At 36.8% G+C, this 19,526-nt stretch overlaps 2 protein-coding genes across 2 annotated transcripts in view; one reads left to right on the forward strand and one right to left on the reverse strand.

Moving 5' to 3' along the window:
• Positions 1-11,531, reverse strand: part of LOC129255642 (C-type mannose receptor 2-like) — a 29,830-nt gene extending 18,299 nt beyond the window's left edge. The window contains exons 1-13 of the mRNA XM_064095968.1: positions 11,465-11,531; positions 8,907-9,066; positions 8,014-8,255; positions 6,516-6,675; positions 5,243-5,364; positions 4,595-4,744; positions 4,181-4,338; positions 3,762-3,911; positions 2,704-2,840; positions 2,175-2,323; positions 1,713-1,921; positions 726-883; positions 223-278 (exon numbers count right to left, since the gene is read on the reverse strand). Coding sequence (XP_063952038.1) covers positions 223-278; positions 726-883; positions 1,713-1,921; positions 2,175-2,323; positions 2,704-2,840; positions 3,762-3,911; positions 4,181-4,338; positions 4,595-4,744; positions 5,243-5,364; positions 6,516-6,675; positions 8,014-8,255; positions 8,907-9,066; positions 11,465-11,531 — 1,918 coding nt within the window. The remainder of the gene's footprint in view (positions 1-222; positions 279-725; positions 884-1,712; positions 1,922-2,174; positions 2,324-2,703; positions 2,841-3,761; positions 3,912-4,180; positions 4,339-4,594; positions 4,745-5,242; positions 5,365-6,515; positions 6,676-8,013; positions 8,256-8,906; positions 9,067-11,464) is intronic.
• Positions 11,532-11,594: 63 nt separating this feature from the next.
• Positions 11,595-17,983, forward strand: LOC129257298 (uncharacterized). Its single transcript, XM_054895590.2, has 2 exons — positions 11,595-12,155; positions 15,679-17,983. The coding sequence occupies exons 1-2, from the start codon at positions 11,860-11,862 to the stop codon at positions 16,331-16,333; spliced, it is 951 nt and encodes a 316-aa protein (XP_054751565.2). The 5' UTR covers positions 11,595-11,859; the 3' UTR covers positions 16,334-17,983.
• The last annotated feature ends 1,543 nt before the right edge of the window (positions 17,984-19,526 follow it).

Raw genomic sequence — 19,526 nt, forward strand, 5'->3', positions numbered from 1 at the left:
ATTTTCAATGAATTGCATAAGACTAACTTAATTCTTCTTATAATTCACATGATTCTATTGGGTAGCTATATAAAGTGGTGGAAAATAATGCCTTTTTAATAAAGAATCTGCCGTCTTAGACAATTTGAGAAGTTCAACCCAAGAGCCGATGCTATTTGAAGTTGGATGTATAACATTTTGCCATTCAGATAGAAGTAATCGAATTATTTTTTTTATACTTACAACTGTATGTGGGTGACAATGACATTCCTAACCAGAACCCCTCTTCAGGATCAACACTGTAAATAAAATATTAATCATTCAAATATTGGGAAAAGATTACTATTTAAAAAAAATATAAGAAATAAATACCATTTTCGTTACAGAATTTGTATCCATAATAAAGTTACTCCAGTTTGAATAAAATTCATATCAATTTTGTATTCACTATAGTTACTGAATCTTGTATTTACTGTTATCTTCATTAGAATTTGGCACAGAGTAAGTGACAGTAGAAAACTCTGGTGTACAGTATACTCAGCACCGATTTTTTTATCTATAAATCCTCTAGGTGATGGTTGTATGCCCCGTACAGCGGATATACTAAAAGCAGGTTATAGAAATATCAAGAGACCTATATTAATCGCCCCAGTATTACATCTTAGCTTGCTTTAGTCCAGGTTTTGCGATTTCTCCCCGATTCTAATATCTAAATTAGTCTGCTGCTGATGGGTTGAATATGTTACCTCGGTTCTAAGTCTTTGACTAATCCCGCGACGAATTCTTCTTCCTCCCAACTATGAAAACTACCAAGACGTGTCCCTTGACCTGAAGTTCTGTAGTAACAGTCGTAAGAAGCGTCGCTTAAATCTCTGCGCATCGTTTCATTTGTTTCCCGAACCACCTTGGAACAAAATCAACAACCGAAAGTATCTTATAAATCATTGAGCCTACTGCACAAATCATTAATTTAGAACTTTGTATATAGAACCTAGGCATTACCCTGTTTTGTCTTATCCCTCTCACCAGAGATCTTATCGATTACAGAGCACTCTGTATGCTACTTTACTCCATTCTTTTACACTTTGACATAGTCTTTTCACCCTCTGGTCCCAATGTCCCTGATCTCACCCCACCCTCACAAACATATACCAACACACTCCCACACCCATCTATCAAATGCAGTTTGTTCTGCTCGATGCAATAAAAAGGTAGGTACGAAATCATTGCCTTATTCGACCCCAATCGATCTTGACTAAATATTTCTTACAATACACAGATCACATCGAAGGTTATGAATGTAAAAAGCCAATTGCAACGTTGCTCTTTAGTAAAAATAATAAATACGATTAACTGACTTTTTTATATTTTCTTCACAGAAGTCTTTTGCTTGGAAAAAAATTGTTTCTCCGGAGTGAAAGTGGACTCTCTTATAGAGCTCATAGAATAAGTGATGCCCCTTCTTATGACTTTCCCTCCCATCAATTGCGACCCCTGGCATTTGTTTCCCAATTGTGCAAAATATTCCCCCATCCGCTGGAGAAAGAAGGCTTCTTCTGTGATGCCTGTAACTGCATCCTAATTTATATGCCTACCAGGTAACAATAGCTTCCAAAGGCTTCCCAGCCCCCCTGGACATGATCCTGTAGGATGGGGAAAATATTTCCCCATCCGCTGGAGAAAGAAGGCTTCTTCTGTGATGCCAGTAACTGCATCCTAATTTATATGCCTACCAGGTAACAATAGCTTCCAAAGGTTTCCCAGCCCCCTGGACATGATCCTGTAGGCGATGGTGTAACGGGAATATCTGGATGTAACCCGTTACTTCGTGGCTTCTGACATATCGCCGAGTATCTACTTCCGCAATCCTGGTCGTCCCACTGTCCAGCTCGAGTCTCTCCAGCACCGGCAGACATGGCCACACATGGGTGCTGGTCACTTCCTAACAAAAACAAATAAAAAAAACATTGATTGCAAGATCCTCCGAGTGTTAATCTATTATTTAGGTCATAGCTCTGGCATATCCACTTTCATTACGTGTAACCTTGAAGCTTGTCTATTTAAGTGACGCAATTGAAAAATAAGAGTAGGATGGTTTGAGGTTTTGAGAAATGATTCTCCAAGAACTTATTTTTTTAATTATTCTACCATTTTCTGTCCCTGAAACGCGTAACTTCAAATTCAAGTGTATGTACCTGGCTGGGATTCGTCCCACGCTGTGTAAGTTACTGGTTGCCCAGTCACCCATTCATACATCGTTCCCTTTGTAACGGTCCCATGCAGTCCGATCCAGTACAAACCGGAAGTTTCCTGTAAGGCTTCAGCCAGTACAGATTGCTCCTCGCTATACAGTCCAATTCAAATAAGGCAAACATATCAATGATTATTTTGAAAGATTAATAAACCAGGACGAGTATGAAATTAACAAATAAAGTATATCACTAAAAACATCAAGCCTGCAAGAAAACTGATAGATATGTGTATTTCTACCTGAAACACGACGTAAAATCATTAACGGAATCGAGACAGATAAAATGCATGCTATCTGTCGGTGATACCAAATGACTTGCAAAAAAAATTACTGACTGATTTTTGAAATTCTTAAATTGATTATTTCTTTTTACAATGGGTTTCTTGACATTGTGGTCACCCTTATGATTACATCATTTTCTAAGAAAATTTCTAAAAACAAAGAGAATAAGCTTTGTAACAAATTCAACCTACTAATCTGGAATGTATGCTAGAGTGGAATTGGTGGGTTTGCCATGATCTGTATCCTGTCGACAGGTCTCATGAGCTTCGTCCCATGTCAGCTGGCCTTCCAGGAGTTTGTAACAATAAACATCGCTTCCAGTCCAACCCTACGAGTATAAAGTTTGTTAGACTTATCGATTACATTTAGTAAACACAAATTAATCACATGTGATCCAATCAAGCAGGAATGGCACTCAATAGCTATTAGTACTGTCTGCGCTAGTGCTTCTTGGTTTGGATAGGCAGAGAACACCATTCTCAAGTCATTTAGAAATGTATGTAAACCTCTTCTCTTCTATAAGCAAAGTAATGATGTATATTTTAGCCTTCAATGTACTTTGCATCTCGTACCTTTATCAATGTAATCAATGATTAAATACTATATGCCCGATGATCAAGCGCTAAGCTTTTTCTTATTGGGCCCCGTATTTCAATATCCATACCAAACTCATTGATGTACATTGGGATAAATCTATATCTAAGTAAGATGTTGAAGTATCACTTTTTGTAGAAAATAATGGATATGCAGCAAAGATTGTTCTGATTATAACACACATACATGGGGTTCACGAGAAGTAAATGTGTCGCATAATATAAAGATACTGAAAATTTATACAGACCTTCTTATCTGTATTATTCATATACATTTGTAATTCAATAAAGTTTCAATGAAATCATATGGCGTTTCGGTATATCACAAACACTTAACCCTAACACTTAACATTTTTTTTTACATTAATTACGAAAATAGAACAATAAAAGGAAGGAACAGAAGATGGCGCACAAAAAGTCAGAGGAGGATGTTAAAACGAAGATATAAGTATGAGGAGGATGAGGAGGAGAAGATCAGGGTATAACATGAGGAAGGGAAAGAAATGCAGGTGATTATTAAACGATGATATAGAAATAAATAAAAAGAAGAAAAACAAGACAAGGAAGAGAGAATAAGTAAAATGAAAAAAAATTGAAGAGAGTATTAAGGAATGGTCAGCAAATGGTCAGATGTGTGTATTCCATGTGTGATTTACCATAGGGCAATCATATTCAGGTGGAGGGATCTCTGAAGGGTTGAAATGTCCCTTCTCCTTTTGACAGACATAGCCAAAGTCTTCTGATTTGCAGTCATAATCGGCCCACTTCCCCGCGTAGTATTCCCGTCCTGTGCTGTCTTTCCCACTCTATGAAGAATAACAAGAGAGGATGATGTTAAAAGATGTATTATAATCAGAGCCAAGGACACATCTTTACGACAAGAATTCTAAGGCAGTTAAGAGTGAGATACTGTAACAAGCTCAAACCATAGCAGCAAGATATATCCCCAACTTAAAAAGCCTGATTGCGAACAGTAATGGCCGACCAAATACTTATCTACAGACGAAATTTACATCTTAACTCATCACTGTTCACTTTATTCCAAATAAATGTGTGTAGTAATTTATCTATTTACCTGTGAATATGCGAAGACACAATCTTGAGAGTCGGTAAAGTCATCAGGTTCTCCTACATTCCAGTTTGTATAAGTAACATCGGACCCATCTGCCCATTCAAAGGTCATCTGATGGGAAAGATCATTTAGTCCTATCCAAGCCCCTTTACTCGAGAGAACTGTGTAAAAGCACAAACAGTATCTGCATTGGTAGTATATTTTCATATACAATTTTGCTTTACTTATCTTTATTTTTTGTATTTTATGGCTATAAGTTTCGTAAACGGCAAATTTCAATTGTTTTCTCACTCTATTATTACATTTAAACTGCGAGTACTCTGATGCACGACCAAGAGGACTAGGTCTAACCAGCAACACCTCTTTACCTATAGATATTTATTCATTTGGCTCAAGCAGCTATGATATGACACTTACGTTTTTCTCTGTTAGCAGACAACATCCTATTAATGGAGTAGAGCTGGTCGGATGAAGTCCTAACCTGTGCTAGGCGACCACCTTTTGACTTGCAGTAGGAACTTGCCTCAGACCATGTCATTGCCTCGTTCACAACGGAGTAGCGATGGCCTGCAGGGGTAATGTCAAATAAAAGTCTTTGAAATCTTATTTAGCTAAATTCGCTGAATTGCAATTCTACGTGTGTTAATCATATTTTCAATGTTGATATATATAGTTATAATAACTTACAAATGTTCAATAATCATGATAAAAGTGATATTTGTTAGTGACAGTTGGTTAATCATGATTATCCAGGATCTCGAGACAAGTCTTTTTCTGAATTTGTTTCATCTGCAGCATTGTCCGACATAGACGTTTTCTGAGGCTTCTTGTTCACTCGATGTAACCTTCCACTTAAAATGGACATCCGATCCTATGTGAGCCGTAGGTTTCGAAATGTTCGAAGACCTAGGAAACCATGGTTTTTTTCGAGATCGAGATCCTATGTTTTTTGGTTGAGCCACGCAAACCCTTTAAATTGCTACATCGTTCTGATATTTCATCCTATCAAGTTGAAATATTCAATTCTTTAAGGGAATCAGAATTTACTGTAAGGGTTTAACTCACCCCCCGATCCCCAGTAGTTACTATTCGGATCGATGTCCTCGCATATGAACCTCTCAGCGTTTCCACATGACCAGTCATACCATTCAAACTTGTAGTTATCAGGATCGGACTCATCAACAGGTCTGGGCCATCCAATAAAAAAAATGCAAAAAATGCGACAATTGTATTCAATGGCAGTATGTTTGTGAGTAGATGCCTGGGCGATTCCATACGTGTCATGCAGGACATTTCGACAACAATTTCTAGTCTCTTATCTGAATGCTTGAGCTATAAAATTTTATTTTTCGATGATAAAGTTATAGTGGGTAGTCATGTGAAGAACTGAAAAACTGATAACCAACAAAAAATGTTTGGTTATTGGTGAATTAAAGGTGAGAATTTTGTGTGTCGTACAGGACTCAGAAATGTCCAGTACAAAACGCAACATTTTCACCTCTAATTCACACATGGACGACATATTTTTTATTGTCATTTTTTAAAATGACCACCCAGTCGTACTTTATCATTACCACAAAACAAACTAAAATTCCTCGTTTGTGTGGACAGCAGATTGAAAAAAATTGTGAAAATGGCATTTTTTTTTCTAGAATGGAATCTTCCGCCCATACTTTACAATAGCGAAAAAATTAGGAAACCCTAGTTCTGTTTGGCACATCTTTAATTGGGTTTAATGTAAACTTTACATTCATGTATACATGTTATATTTCATGTACGTTTATTCTTAATTCATGACGATATTCCTTTATATTTTAGTTATTTTTTGTACGGATATTCTGAAACTGCATTTTATCTGATGGCATTTTCTTTTAAATTTAATATTTTATGCCAATTAAAAAAAATTATTTAAAGTTAAAATTAAGTTGCTCTTAATCGAACTGTTAGCATTAATAAAAAAATTCCTGGATTATGAATCACATTCTTGCTGGTTCACTGCATCAATTCGACTATATTTGCTATGGTTGGTGATCAAGAGAGAATATAGTAATAATGCAAATAGCAGTGGGCCTTTTTTATCCACAAAAGGTACTTTGTAACGGCGAAATAAAATGCTCAATTTTGTCATATGCAATGGGCATACCTAACTCATGAGTAAATTAGTGTAAATCAGATTCCATATAACATCACAATGACAAGGGAATTTTCCAAAATTTATGGAAAGTTTCCAGCCCTTTGCAACCCTAATCCAATCACAAGCTAAACAATGCATGCACGTTCTCCATTCCCTGTGTGAGTGTAAGTCAAGCCTAGAGAACTTAATAAAGTGAAAACTTACGCCATGAGACCACAATGCTCTCCAGGAGTCTGGTAATTATTGGGTTCACCTTGACGCCATTTAAAGAATGTCTGAGTGGTTGAACTATCGGGGTCACCTCCCGTTACCCAATGGTCCTCTCGATTGATATCATTTACACCAAGCCAGAAGATATCCGATTCTAAACGATTCCGAGTCAAAGTTAAGAAACAGAATTCATGAAGATTCATCAACGTATATATTCTCATGGAACGAAAAAGATAGTCATACAGAGCCTCCTTACACGTTGACCTTAAGGATTTAGCATAATAGTTTTCTCAAAATAATGGTGCTGAGTAGTTACTGTTGTTTGTGGAGCATTTGGCAGCTACATAATTATTCTAACTGGGGCCCGTTTCATAAAGGACTTGCAACTGTTGTAACTTTGCCATTATGGCAACTACCATGGAAACCTGGATTTTGATTGGCTGCTGAGCCCTGTTACCATGGTAGTTGCCATTATGGCAAAGTTACAACAGTTGCAAGTCCTTTATGAAATGGGCCCCTGGTCTTCTGTTAAAGGCTCTGTCTCTTTTCAGGTAAGCCTTATTTCCACAAACTTATTTATATCACACAATACACAATTAGATTACAATAACAACATAATTTATACATGAGATGTATTAATACAGAATAAAAGTGTAGGGGTCTGTGATTGCGAGAACCATAAATAACAGTAAACATGTAAATAAACAAATATAATGTTAATCACTGGCCTGGTATTCATATGTATTTTTGAAATATATCTAATTTTGGCTTTAAAAGAAAGAAATAAAAGTAAATATTTGTTTCCAGATAAAGATTTGATTTGACTGTGTTTGATTTGTCATCATGGACACAAGGGCTCCACAATGCAACGGTTCAAATCAATCGCCAAGTGGCAATGACCAGTCAAAATTATTGCTGCCTGTGTGTTTTGTAAAAACATTGTCTCGAAATCAATCAGAATAATTCTTTCATTTTTGTAATCCAACGCAACTTTGTGTTACGGTGTCCAGATCTAAGGAAGACAAGATACGCTACCACCATGCATGTTCAATCATGTGATTGATTGTTACCAACTGAAAATTCAGGCGTCAACACTCGATATCATATGTGTTCACCCAGTAGCAAGCGTTCTCCACCACCAAGAGAGGAATTTAAAGATGAAATGAAGTTTACACCATGCTCTTTATAAATACATGATTGCCACAGATATCCAGGCTAGTGAATGTTTAGTTCAAAACATACAGCTATATTAAAGGTATTTCCAGTGCATTTTCATGTTTGGTGTAAGCTAATTGGTAATTACAATCTATTCCGTTTGAAAGATCACGACAAACACCTGGCACGTTTGGTAATTGATACTTGATGTAGTAATCCCTTTGGCAGCTCATACAGAAGCTATACTGGGATAATTAATAAATAATGGTTATATAATTTATACAGATAATATCCATTAAATGTGTGGAATCAACGATACCCAGTATAGTAGACTTACTGAAAGGATCATAGATAGAGTTGAGGAGCTCGACCATGTCCTTCTGATCCTTATCATTTTGTATTGTTGCCATAGAACCCTCATACTTGACGCAGTGAGCTTGTGCTTCAGCGTAGGTCATGCTATCATAATGAGCTGTGTATCGTCCTAAATGGCCATCACCATCGTTGTTCTCGTTTTCACAAACCACTTGGAACTTCTTTTCACATACCTCGTCATTCCATAACCAGTTGTACGCGTATCTAAGATGGTTTGTGAAAAACGACCGAAACGACCATCAGTGTGAAGAACACCGTTTGAAATAATAGTTAGGTTACGTATTTACTACGGGGAAACTCTCTTCAACGCATCGATTCCTTTGAAAATGCAATTGAAATCACAATGGAGAGCTGAGAGGCTTTTGTCGAAAGTTGGTGGACTGGGACAACAGGGGCCCGTAAGCAATTAGAACATTTTGATACGATTGATTCCATTGACTACACTGTACAATCAATCGTGAAAATCAGGCGTACGATCAATTGCTAACCTTTGTGATAGGTGACCCTGATCATCTGAAGATTTGCACCGGATGAACAATTGCAAATATGCCGTTGTGAAGAGAGAAGAGATTCCGATGACGCCCCGGTCCACCAACTTTCGGCAAAAGCCTTTTAGCTCTCCATTGTGATTTGACTTGCATTTTCAAAGGAAACGGTTCGTTGTGAAGAGTTTCCCCGTTGAAATGCGAAAAGTCCGGAATGACAGAAGAAGGGCTCAAGTGAAATAAAGAATATATCTTTAGAATGACAAGCTCCGATTGACTCTTACATAGAAGGTTCCATTATCGTATTTTTAAAAAGTTGGTTCAATCAGTAGATCAATGATAATAACTAAGTTTGGAAATTCCGACTTACTGCATACTAACGCAGTCTTCGCCGGAGCCTCCAACATCATCTGGCTGTCCGTCGGCCCAGTTAAGATAAGGGAGCGATGAGTCATCCGTTCCATTCCCGTAAGTCCAGGTTCCGTGTTTCTGAATGTCGTTGGCGCCAAAGAAATAGTACTGACGACTCTCTAAACAATGGGAAATATCATTGAGGAAAATGATATTTTCAAAGCAAAAGATGATAATTACCAAACAAGTTCCTATTTCAAATTAATATTAATACCACAAAATGCATTTGTTATAATTTGTGAGCACACTTGTAAATCATTTCAGTAAAAAATACAGAAATAAAAAATGAAGCATGAATTATCAAGAATAAAAAATGAATCTCCATATTACAACACGCGGGGTGGGCCCTTCATTATTATCTTCATTTTTCATTTGACCTAATAAATAGAAAATGTATATAGATTGCTGCTATCTCCATCAGGACAATTTCCAAGTGATTGTATGAAATATACTTTCATAAGTCTTTGACGCGGGGGGACAATGCCATAAAAATGTGGACTCCATGGTTGAACATAAAAGCACGCAAAAAAGATTTTTTTTGATGGCCAAGCAATGTGCACGTATTCAGTGAAAAAGGTGTCAAAGTTGCCAAAATCATTGCATGGAAAACCACGGTAAACTTTTTTCAACTTTACTATGTGAATTCATTCATTCATTTAATGGTTTATTCAAGCGACATGCATCGCAGTAAAAAAAACCTTAATTATACACGCTTTTCAGGGTATCATTTACAACATACATGGTAAAAAGATAAAGAGACAATTAAAATTATTCACATACTTGTAGGATTTGCACAGTAAATTATTGATAAAGATGACAAAATTACAGGAGAATGCATATAATAAAAATTGATAAATTTATAAATGATAAACCATTAAAACACGATAAGTTAATGGTTATTAAAAAGAATTCAGTATTGCTAAACATGTAGATTAAACGTTTAAGAATTTTCAAATTACATTGTATTTCAGTTAAGATTTGTAATATTTATTAAGCACACGTACAAGATTAGAGAGGGCACTGTTTCTAAATGTTTGTCTTGCATTTGAATTCATTATTAGTTTGCATTTCGAAGAAAATTATTATTTCTTTGAGGAGGTAACCAAAACTGACATTTTTTTTCAAAAGAAATAGCAAAATCTTGAGTAAGCTTTCTCTTCGGGATTATAGAGTTTGTAATCCTAGTTCTACAAATGCATCATATGAACTGTAGTTTGATCCAAGAATTATTCGACAATTAAATGAAATAAAATGAAATTCGACAGTGAAATCCAATGATATTTGAGGCACTATTAATATCAGAGAAAACATGGCAAAATACTTCTTTGAGGCACCCTGAGATCGATGGATGATTACCTATTTATGGTTCATTTTTAAAGTTCATGTATGAGCATATGGAGTCTTCCTCGTAGGGGCAGTGACCCCCTGGCTTTGACATAGTGTTTATTTCTTCTCCACACGCTTATAAAGGGGCTTTCACAATCGCTCTTGCGATCGTTTGCGATCATTTGGTCACAATATTATAAAGAGCTCAGTTGCAAAAGGGGTTAGGTCAAATTTTCATCAAATTAGATTTTTTTTTGTCTCAATGTATAGATTTTTAGTAGCTCTATAAGATGATACCAAAAAAAAGTTGAAATTCTCATTCAAAAGTGGACAAAATGGCAAAGAAAAATCACCTTTTTTCAAAAGGGGTTAGGTCCACAAAGAATTTTTTGGAAAAGAATATTTAAAAAATATGTAGACAGGTAGATTTCTTATTTTTTTAAAATATGAAGACGGGTGGATTTCTTTTATACCCAATTTTATGTTCACATGGTATGGTATCATGGAAATTTAGTTTTGCATAAGAATATTGCAATATGGGAGAATAAAAAGAATGATATTCTTGGAGTGGACCTAACCCCTTTTGCAACCAAACTCTTCTGTAGAGCTTATTTGTCAATAGGGGCTAGGTCCATTTTTCATAAAATTTATTGTTTTCTGTCTCAAAACCTATAGATTTTTAGTAGCTCAGATATAATACCAAAGACTATATGAAATTCACATTAAAACGTGAATAAAAGTGGCAAAGAAAAAACACTTTTTTATTCAAAAGAGATTGGATTTATTTCAGTTTGCTTGCAAAAGGGGTTAGGTCCACAATGATAATTTTTGAAAAAATATATGGAAAAAATTGAAGACAGGTAGATTTATTCTATACCCAATTTTATGTTCACATGATAGGGTAGTACATCATGACAATTCAATTTCTCATAAGAATATATTGCAAAAAAAAACATGATTTTTCTCGGAATGCTCCAGAGTGGACCTCATCCTTTTGCAACCATACTCTTATTATGTTGCACAAAATCGCAACGGCTATAAGCAGTCGCATCACCAATTGTAAAAGGGGCTTAAGGTAAGCTTAACTCACCGACAGTAGCGCTTTGTTTCCCTCCCTCCCTTATATATTTCAATCTTCGTAAGGGAATAATGATTATACTCCAGCCTATAATCCTTGCCATAGACACATACTCATGTACACTGTAAGCATGAAGTTCAACGTCATTCCAAAGGTCGTCAAGCGTGACCTCTTCCACATATCATTTCCTCTGGGCCGATATTGTGAACTTTGACTCACTCAATATGATTCAAAATCAAATTCATTGTAACAACGAGCTTAGGTTGGCGTCTCTGAAGTATTTATGTACGTATGCATACCATGTATGAATGTATGATGTATGTATAACTGTGTATATTCTCATACTCCGAAAGGGGTCGACAGAATAAAGTTTCAGTTTCAGTTTTCGGCTTTCACAATAGCTCTTGCGATCGTTAGCGATCATTTGGTTACAATATATGTTGCACAGAATCGCAACAGTTGTAAGCAGTCGCACCACCGATTGTGAAAGGGGCTTAAATTAGGCAACATGGCAGCGTCTTCTTCTAGTGAAGGTCCAGGTTCTCGCGATGGAAGTCGTACCATCATCTGGTGTGTACCCCGCACTGTCTCTACGGCGCTTTTAAAGTGTCTCAGCTTTATTGAAGATATAGAAGTATGGTTGGAACCTTTTGGCAACTGCAGAAGTACCCAAGTGCACGTTAAACAAATGTATGGATTTGAACTACCGAACAAATACGAAGGAAGTGAAGAGATGTTCAAGGATGTGGCCGATAAAATTAGAGCATTTGGATTGGGTACTATTACCAAACCAGAATATCTATCGTAAGTCAAAATACGCGTGGTGGTGGACTGGTGAAGAGAGAGAGAGAGAGAGAGAGGGGGGGGGGTTACTGCATTTTTAATTGAAAATTCCACATTTTTTTTGTAAATTACCAGAATGTGCAGGAAAGGGGCAGATGGGTGGGCTAAAATTTTGGGAGGAGCGGCTTAGCCGGTATGATTTCAAATCATAGACCAGGCAAAAGTCTGTGCACGATCTGTGTATTATAATGGATCGCACTTTGCGTCTGTATTATCATGATTATTGTGTTCAATCAAATATATTATCGCATTAGATATTGTATAAACAGTGCTTTAAATTGTGTAAACATGATATATTTTAGGAGATGTTTTTCATTTCCGCTAGAGTGCTTAATAGCTCATTTTCAAGTTTGCATATCAAACAATGTAGCTCACCCATCATTTCTTCAATGGTATAGTTCTCCTGCTCAAGAATTCAGAATGTGGTTGAGATGTCCATTTTCCGGTATATTATCTAAAATTGGTTTGCGTTTCGGGGTTTCGTGCTACATACTTCGGTCGCATTTGCTCTACGGCGGGTGTACGGCGACCGTAGTTACCTGATTCGAGAGATTTCTGCGGCGGCCGCAGAAAATCTGCGGTGGCCACAGGGTCGACGTACGGTGGATTTTTTTACAGAGCGTAGGAGTGGCCGTAGAATTATGACGCGGAGTTATAACATTTTTTTTTCATTTCTACGCTCGCGAACGGTCTACGGCGGCCGTACGCCGAGCGTACGGTGGCCGTGCGGCTGCCCTGGTGTTCTTCTTCCCTACTTTCACCTTCTCCTTTGGTGTTCTCTGCTTGGGATGTATCAGGCGCGTATCCAGGATTTTGCACACCGGAGGGCCCGACCTAATTTTGGCGCCCCTGCGTACTTTTCGGGAAAAAAATGGCAGCCCATCCCTGTCAGGCAAATATAGGCGCCTAACATGCATGTTGAATAATCTTATTTCATAATTTCATAATGAGAAAAGGACCACAGACCACTTTTTAATGATGTGTTCGTGAAAAGCAAAATATCCATAAATATGATGCAATACCACTTTTTAAAAGAATAAATGCGACCAGAAGCATACAATTTCAAATACGTTGGATTTAAATCAGTAGTTTGACTTCTCATCAGAGCAGGCCCTATTAGAATTATATAGGTGGGAGCTCTAATTTCTTTAGCAAGGGTGGATCTAGCTTTCGCCAATAAGGGGGGGGGGGTATTTTCATCCATATTTTCCCGATCGGGCGTGAAGGCGTCTTGGTCTCGTCTTTCATCAGAGGGCCGTTGGTTCAAATCCAAGCCATGGCGTTTTTTCCTTCAGAAAGAAATTTACCCACGTTGTGGTGCACTCGACCCAGGTCAGGTGAATGGGTACCCGGTAGGAAGAAATTCCTCGAACGCTCGAGCACCCGATCAATGTAGCCATGCTAAAGCCGGGGTAATAATAACATTATCGTGTTAGGCATGGCCCACTGGGAGAACAGTTGAACAGATGAAGCGGCTATCCTGGGTAAAAATATGATGTTATCATTATTGTTATTATTATTGTTATTGATATAATTATTTAATATTATTATTATTACTATCATTATCTATATTATCGGGGGTTAAATGCTGATTTTTGTTGTTTTTTGAGGGTGTAGTCCTTACAAAAAACTAACGGGTTCATTAACATCCTAGCTTTATTTATACAAACATGTTAAGGGATATTTATTTCGTAATTCCAAATAAATAATGCGAACGCTAAGCGATAGATATTGTTTGATAATTTTTGTACTTAAACCTGAAATGTTTTGTAAACATGAGCAGGATGGGTTTCTATCTAAACAAATGATGCGAGCGCGAAGCGCGAGCCGAACCTTTTTTATATACTGAACCGATATTTAGAAATTGTAATCACTATTGGTAATCATAATTAGGATGTGCATCTTACTATCATTTGATAAGAGCGCGAAGCGCGAGCTGAACATTTTTTATATTCCGATCCAAAACTGGACACTTTAAGCAATTTTGGTAATCATTAACAGGATGTCAATCTAACTAATCATTCGATGCGAGCACCAAACCCATGTGAAACATGAATTTGGAGCTTCCGGCCAATATTCAAACTGGCGCCCCAAAGGTCGAACATCAATTTAGCGCCCTTTGTTTCCGGTCAATTTGTCAATCAAACATGACTTAAGCAACCCAAGTAAATCATCGAATTGGCAACCCAATAATAAAGGTCGAATATGAATTTGGCGCCTCCTCCCTAGGTCGAACATCAATTTGGCGCCCCCAGGTTAAAAATCAAATTGGCGCCCGAAATATAGAATATAAATTCCATGCCCCCTTCCTAGGTCGAACATCAATTTAATACTTTTTTCCTCTTTCTCTTCCCCTCTTCTTTCCTTTTCCCTTCTCTATTTTCCTTCTCTCTTTCTTTTCCCCCTTTTCTAGCACTTTCTCTTCTTTTCCCCTCCTTTTTTGATCTCCCTTTTCCTCTCTATCCTTCCTCTTTTCGGCGCCCCCTTTTTGCCTATCCGAGGGGGGCGGGCCCCGAAAGCCCCCCCCCCCCCACCAGCCCAAAGTGCGCGCATGGGCATGGTGCGACACTTTGGAAATTTTCTGAAATTAAATGTCTATTGTAAAAATCAGAATAATTTTGACAAGCAATTCATTGTATACTCATCGTTATAGTCCCCCTGTGGCCGCCGTGAGGGCGCCTTGCGGCCACCTTGCGTCTGCCGTAGTATTTATCAAAACCTACGGCCGGCGCAGGGTCGCCCGACGGCGACCGTACGTCATCATTTAAAGGACGTATGTCGTCCGCAGATTTTCTGTCTCTATATATGAATTAAAAAATACGCCGTGCGGCGACCCTAACATAATGGACCGCTACATGGGAAATTCTGCGGCGACTGTAGAATTGCTACTCCCCGTAGAAGTTTTAGAATCTACGGCGGTCATAGCAAATGTGACCGAGGTATAAATGTTCATGTGACATGTGACTGATTACAGTCGCATTAAGATTTGTCTAGCATCACATTTCTAACCCTTCCTGCAACTTGTATTTTAATAATATTATGTTTTATCATGATGTAGAATGATGACCCTCAGATTATAAAAAATACAAAATAATCAGTACTTTTCTATCAAATTGAAAAAAAATGTATTCCCATATATAAAACTTTTTGTATGGTTCGGATTATTCTATAAGGAGTTGCGTAAGACATATTGTTTTTACGCTGATTGTAATTCATTTTTGGATTTAAGAACGTCGAACTTCCATACGATTTTTATCGAAAAATTTGTTTAAAATTTGATATAGAGTCAATGTAAGATTTTGGAAAATGTCCGCTTTTGCTTGGAATCACCCATATATATATACACACACACATATATATATATATGTGTGTGTGTGTATATAAAATCTGCTTCCATCATCTCAAATATATCCCCAATGAAATCGTGGATCCACCCCTGTTTGAAAAAAACCAATTTTAAAATCTTATCTTATTTAATCAACAGGTATGCGTCCATTGGTCATCAGCTGGAAGAATCAAGTAGCAGACACGTCTTGGTCAAAGATATGGCTCTCGCTGTTTCTCATGATCAGAAGAAGTTTATCCCAAAAGGCTTCAAGCATATCTTCTTGATACGCCATCCTCTCCGTGTGTTCAACTCAACACGAAAATCGACTTTCAACCAACTATCAGCTCTGGGTCTACTAACCGGGGAAGCTGCAGTCGAAGAAACATTCGACGTAGATTACGGCTACCCATATGGAAACGGATCAGCTTCGATGATCTTCAAAGACCTCTACGATATGTTGAAGTATGTCCAAGAGGTGCTTGGTCAAGAAACGGTAATCTTCGACAGCGATGAATTGCTGTCTAATCCATCTGTGATGCTTCCGAAGATATGCCATGCAGCAGGCCTGCCGTATAATGAATCTCTCCTGAAATGGGATTCGTCTACCGAAGTGACAAAAAGCTGGAGGGTCCACGCCGATGGTTTCGTTGACAAGATCATACACTTCTACGAAACCGCTATTAAGAGCAGCGAATTTTTGCCTTCTAGCAAGATGCCATCACGTGACGAGGTTAAGCCTGACGTCATTAAATGTACTGATCTGGCTATGAAATACTATAATGAAATGTACGAAGCGAGACTCAAGGTCTAGTTTCTGATGATGACCATTTGCAGCGGGAGAGCGGGGGCAAGGGACATCTCTCTAAACAAATTTTAAGAAAAAAATATTGAAAAAAAATGAAATGCAAAGTTGTTTTGAAGTTCACAAGGAGAGCGCACCAAAGCTCGATATCTTATAAAAATCTAAATTGTCCTCTCTAACATGTACAATTATGTTGCCCCCCCCCCCGAGAAAAAAAACCGGCTGTACATGTATACGGCCACAATACAGGGTGCGAAGTTCTCCATTCCATCTGTCAATATACTTAATGTCATCAATTAAATTCCATATATTTTCACCCATCAAATACGAAGAAAAAAAAAACAATTTATAGGAAAAATGTAAGGACTAGAATGATTGTCTAATGATTGTTGTTAAATATTAGGATGACGAAGATGCTCATAATGGTGAGTAAGAATGATATGAATAGCAGTAGCAGCGACAGTAGTAGTAGTAGTAGAACAGGTAGTAGAAGTAGTATAGTAGTAGTAGTAGTAGTAGTAGTATTAGTAGTAGCAGTAGTAGTAGTAGTAGTAGCAGCAGCAGCAGCAGCAATAGTAGTAGTAGTAGTAGTAGCAGTAGTAGTAGTAGTAGTAGTAGTAGTAGTAGTAGTAGTAGTAGCAGTAGTAGTAGTAGTAGTAGTAGTAGTAGAGGTAGTAATAGTAGTAGTAGTAGTAGTAGTAATAGTAGCTGCATAAGTAGTAGTAGCAGCAGTAGTAGTAGAGGTAGAAGTATAAGTAGTAGTAGAAGAAGAAGTAGTAGTAGTACTAATAGTAGTAATAGTAGTAGTAGTAGTAGTAGTAGTAGTGGTAGAAGTAGTAGTATAATTATTGCATCACTATCGCTGCTCAGAGGTGCGTTGCTGCGAATGAAGTTTTTTTTAATCAAAACATAATTCATTGCAATGTGGTATATTTTCTGGAGGATTTGAAAAAGAAAATAGATGACAAGAGTTTGGTTCCAGAAAAAAATGGATTAGAAATAATAACAATAATAACAATGGATTCTTGTAAAGCGTAAACGTCTGCCAGGCATGACGCTCATGGCGCTATGTACAATCATACCAATACATCTTAATGTTAATAAAAGCATTTGCATGTTATTTGGGACTGGGACAATGCTATCTAAATGTAATACTTTAAATGTAACTTTATCTGGTAAACGTATTGATCAACGAAATACTGTTAAATATATGGGAATGTACCTTGATCCAAAGTTGAAATGGAATATACATATTGACGAAATGTGCACTAAAATTAGTAAGGTAGTCAGTTTTCTGGCCCGTCTTAGACATTTTATATCAGAATCCAATCTTAAGATAGTTTACAATTCTATTATCCTTCCACTTTTTGATTATGCAGATATTGTTTATGATTCGGCAAGCAAAAAATACACTGACCGTTTGCAAAAATCACAAAATAAGACCGGACGTCTCATTTTAAAAATAAATCCGTTTCAAACAATGATATTCATATAAAATTAGGATGGCAGTCTCTCAAATCAAGGCGTAAATCACATTTAAACATAATGGTATACAAATCCCTTCATAACTTAGCCCCACCTTATTTAGAAGAGTCTTTCCAATATTGTAATTATTCGTATTCTCTCCGATCGCAAGGAAATATTAAAATTCCCAAACCCAAGAGTAAATGCTGTCGAAGAACGTTTTTATATAGAGGATCACGAGAATATAATGATCTACCATCTACAATAAAATTATCAAATAGCCTATTTACTTTTTATAAAAATCTAAATCAGATAATTCAGTCTTGCCCTGACCTTTAAAAGAAATACTAGCGACAAGTGGGTGGGTGGGGGGGGGGGTCGCGTTAGGGTATATGTGTATTCTCTTGCATTGTTTTTCATTATTGTTTAGCTCAATTATTTCTAATGTATAATTCTATTTTATATCATGTACAGTAACTGTTATGTCATGTTATGTACAGTAACTGTTGTTACATATTCTCTGGACCCCAGGGAAGAACAGTTTTGTTATATTAACAAAGCTGAGTGGGTTTATCCAGCCATCTCACTATACTTTTGATTTTATTATGTATACATACATTTACCTTGTATTGTTTTTTTAACATTGTGATATGGAAAATAAATACCAATACCAATAAGGAAATAAATAAAATGTTACATATTCATATAAATCACATTAAAAAGTAGATATATTAATATCAATATTACAACACATGATACGGGAATATCCAATGAATGTAAGTTGAATTCGCCATAAAAATAAATTATGAGTTGAAGTCACTCAATCCTAAATAAAAAAAAAAGCTACAGTTATTGAAAGTTTATTCAATAGAATTTTTATCATCTAAATGTATGTTGTTAACATTGTATCAGAAAAAGTTTCACGATATTTAATTTCTTTCTCATTCGCTTGGGGTGTTCATTCTGCGAACTTTTCTTGTATGATAATCTGAATAAAGGTTACACACAAAAAAACTCGTCACGTGGAAGTAGTAAAATTATACAGACACGTTTTGGGAAATGAATGATTTGTATAGGCAGGCTATATTTTCAGACATCTTTGTCAATGGTTATTTTTGTAAGCTCCGCTTGTTCTTTTATAATACAACATTATACATGTTTAAACACAACATTTCGTTTGATATATCACTTATTCATTTCTTGTGTTGGAAAAATGTTCTATTAATATTTGTGTACATCTTGCTCAAATACTGAAGGGGAATGATTGATAAGGTGTATCATAGATAGCATTCTAAATGTCTCACAAATGTTCCTTTAATCCAGCTACTTTTGGAAGTTATTGATTCAGAAGCCTGATGTTCGAGACCTGCTTCACATCTTTCTGACAATAATTTTCATGTTGTCTGAAAAACACTAAATGATGTCTCATTTGTACATGTTTGTAACTGTCAAATTACTCCTTTATATAGGAAACATGTATATCCTATAGTGTCAATTTATTCAATGTGTATTAAAAGAGCAGTACAGAGTAATATTTTTGCTCATGGTGCCAATAAAAAAGGCGATCCCCGGACTTTCATGCGTCTATATTAGACCACTCGACCGCCGTGCCTCAACACACTCACACACAAACACGCACACCCTAGCTAGTACACACCCACTCATTGTACAGGGGCGGCGCCGCGATAATTTGAAAGGGGGACAAGGAGACATAAACATGCTAAATGTCACATCATTA

Source organism: Lytechinus pictus, chromosome 3, assembly GCF_037042905.1.
Source record: "Lytechinus pictus isolate F3 Inbred chromosome 3, Lp3.0, whole genome shotgun sequence".
Classification (NCBI taxonomy): Eukaryota; Metazoa; Echinodermata; class Echinoidea; order Temnopleuroida; family Toxopneustidae; genus Lytechinus; species Lytechinus pictus.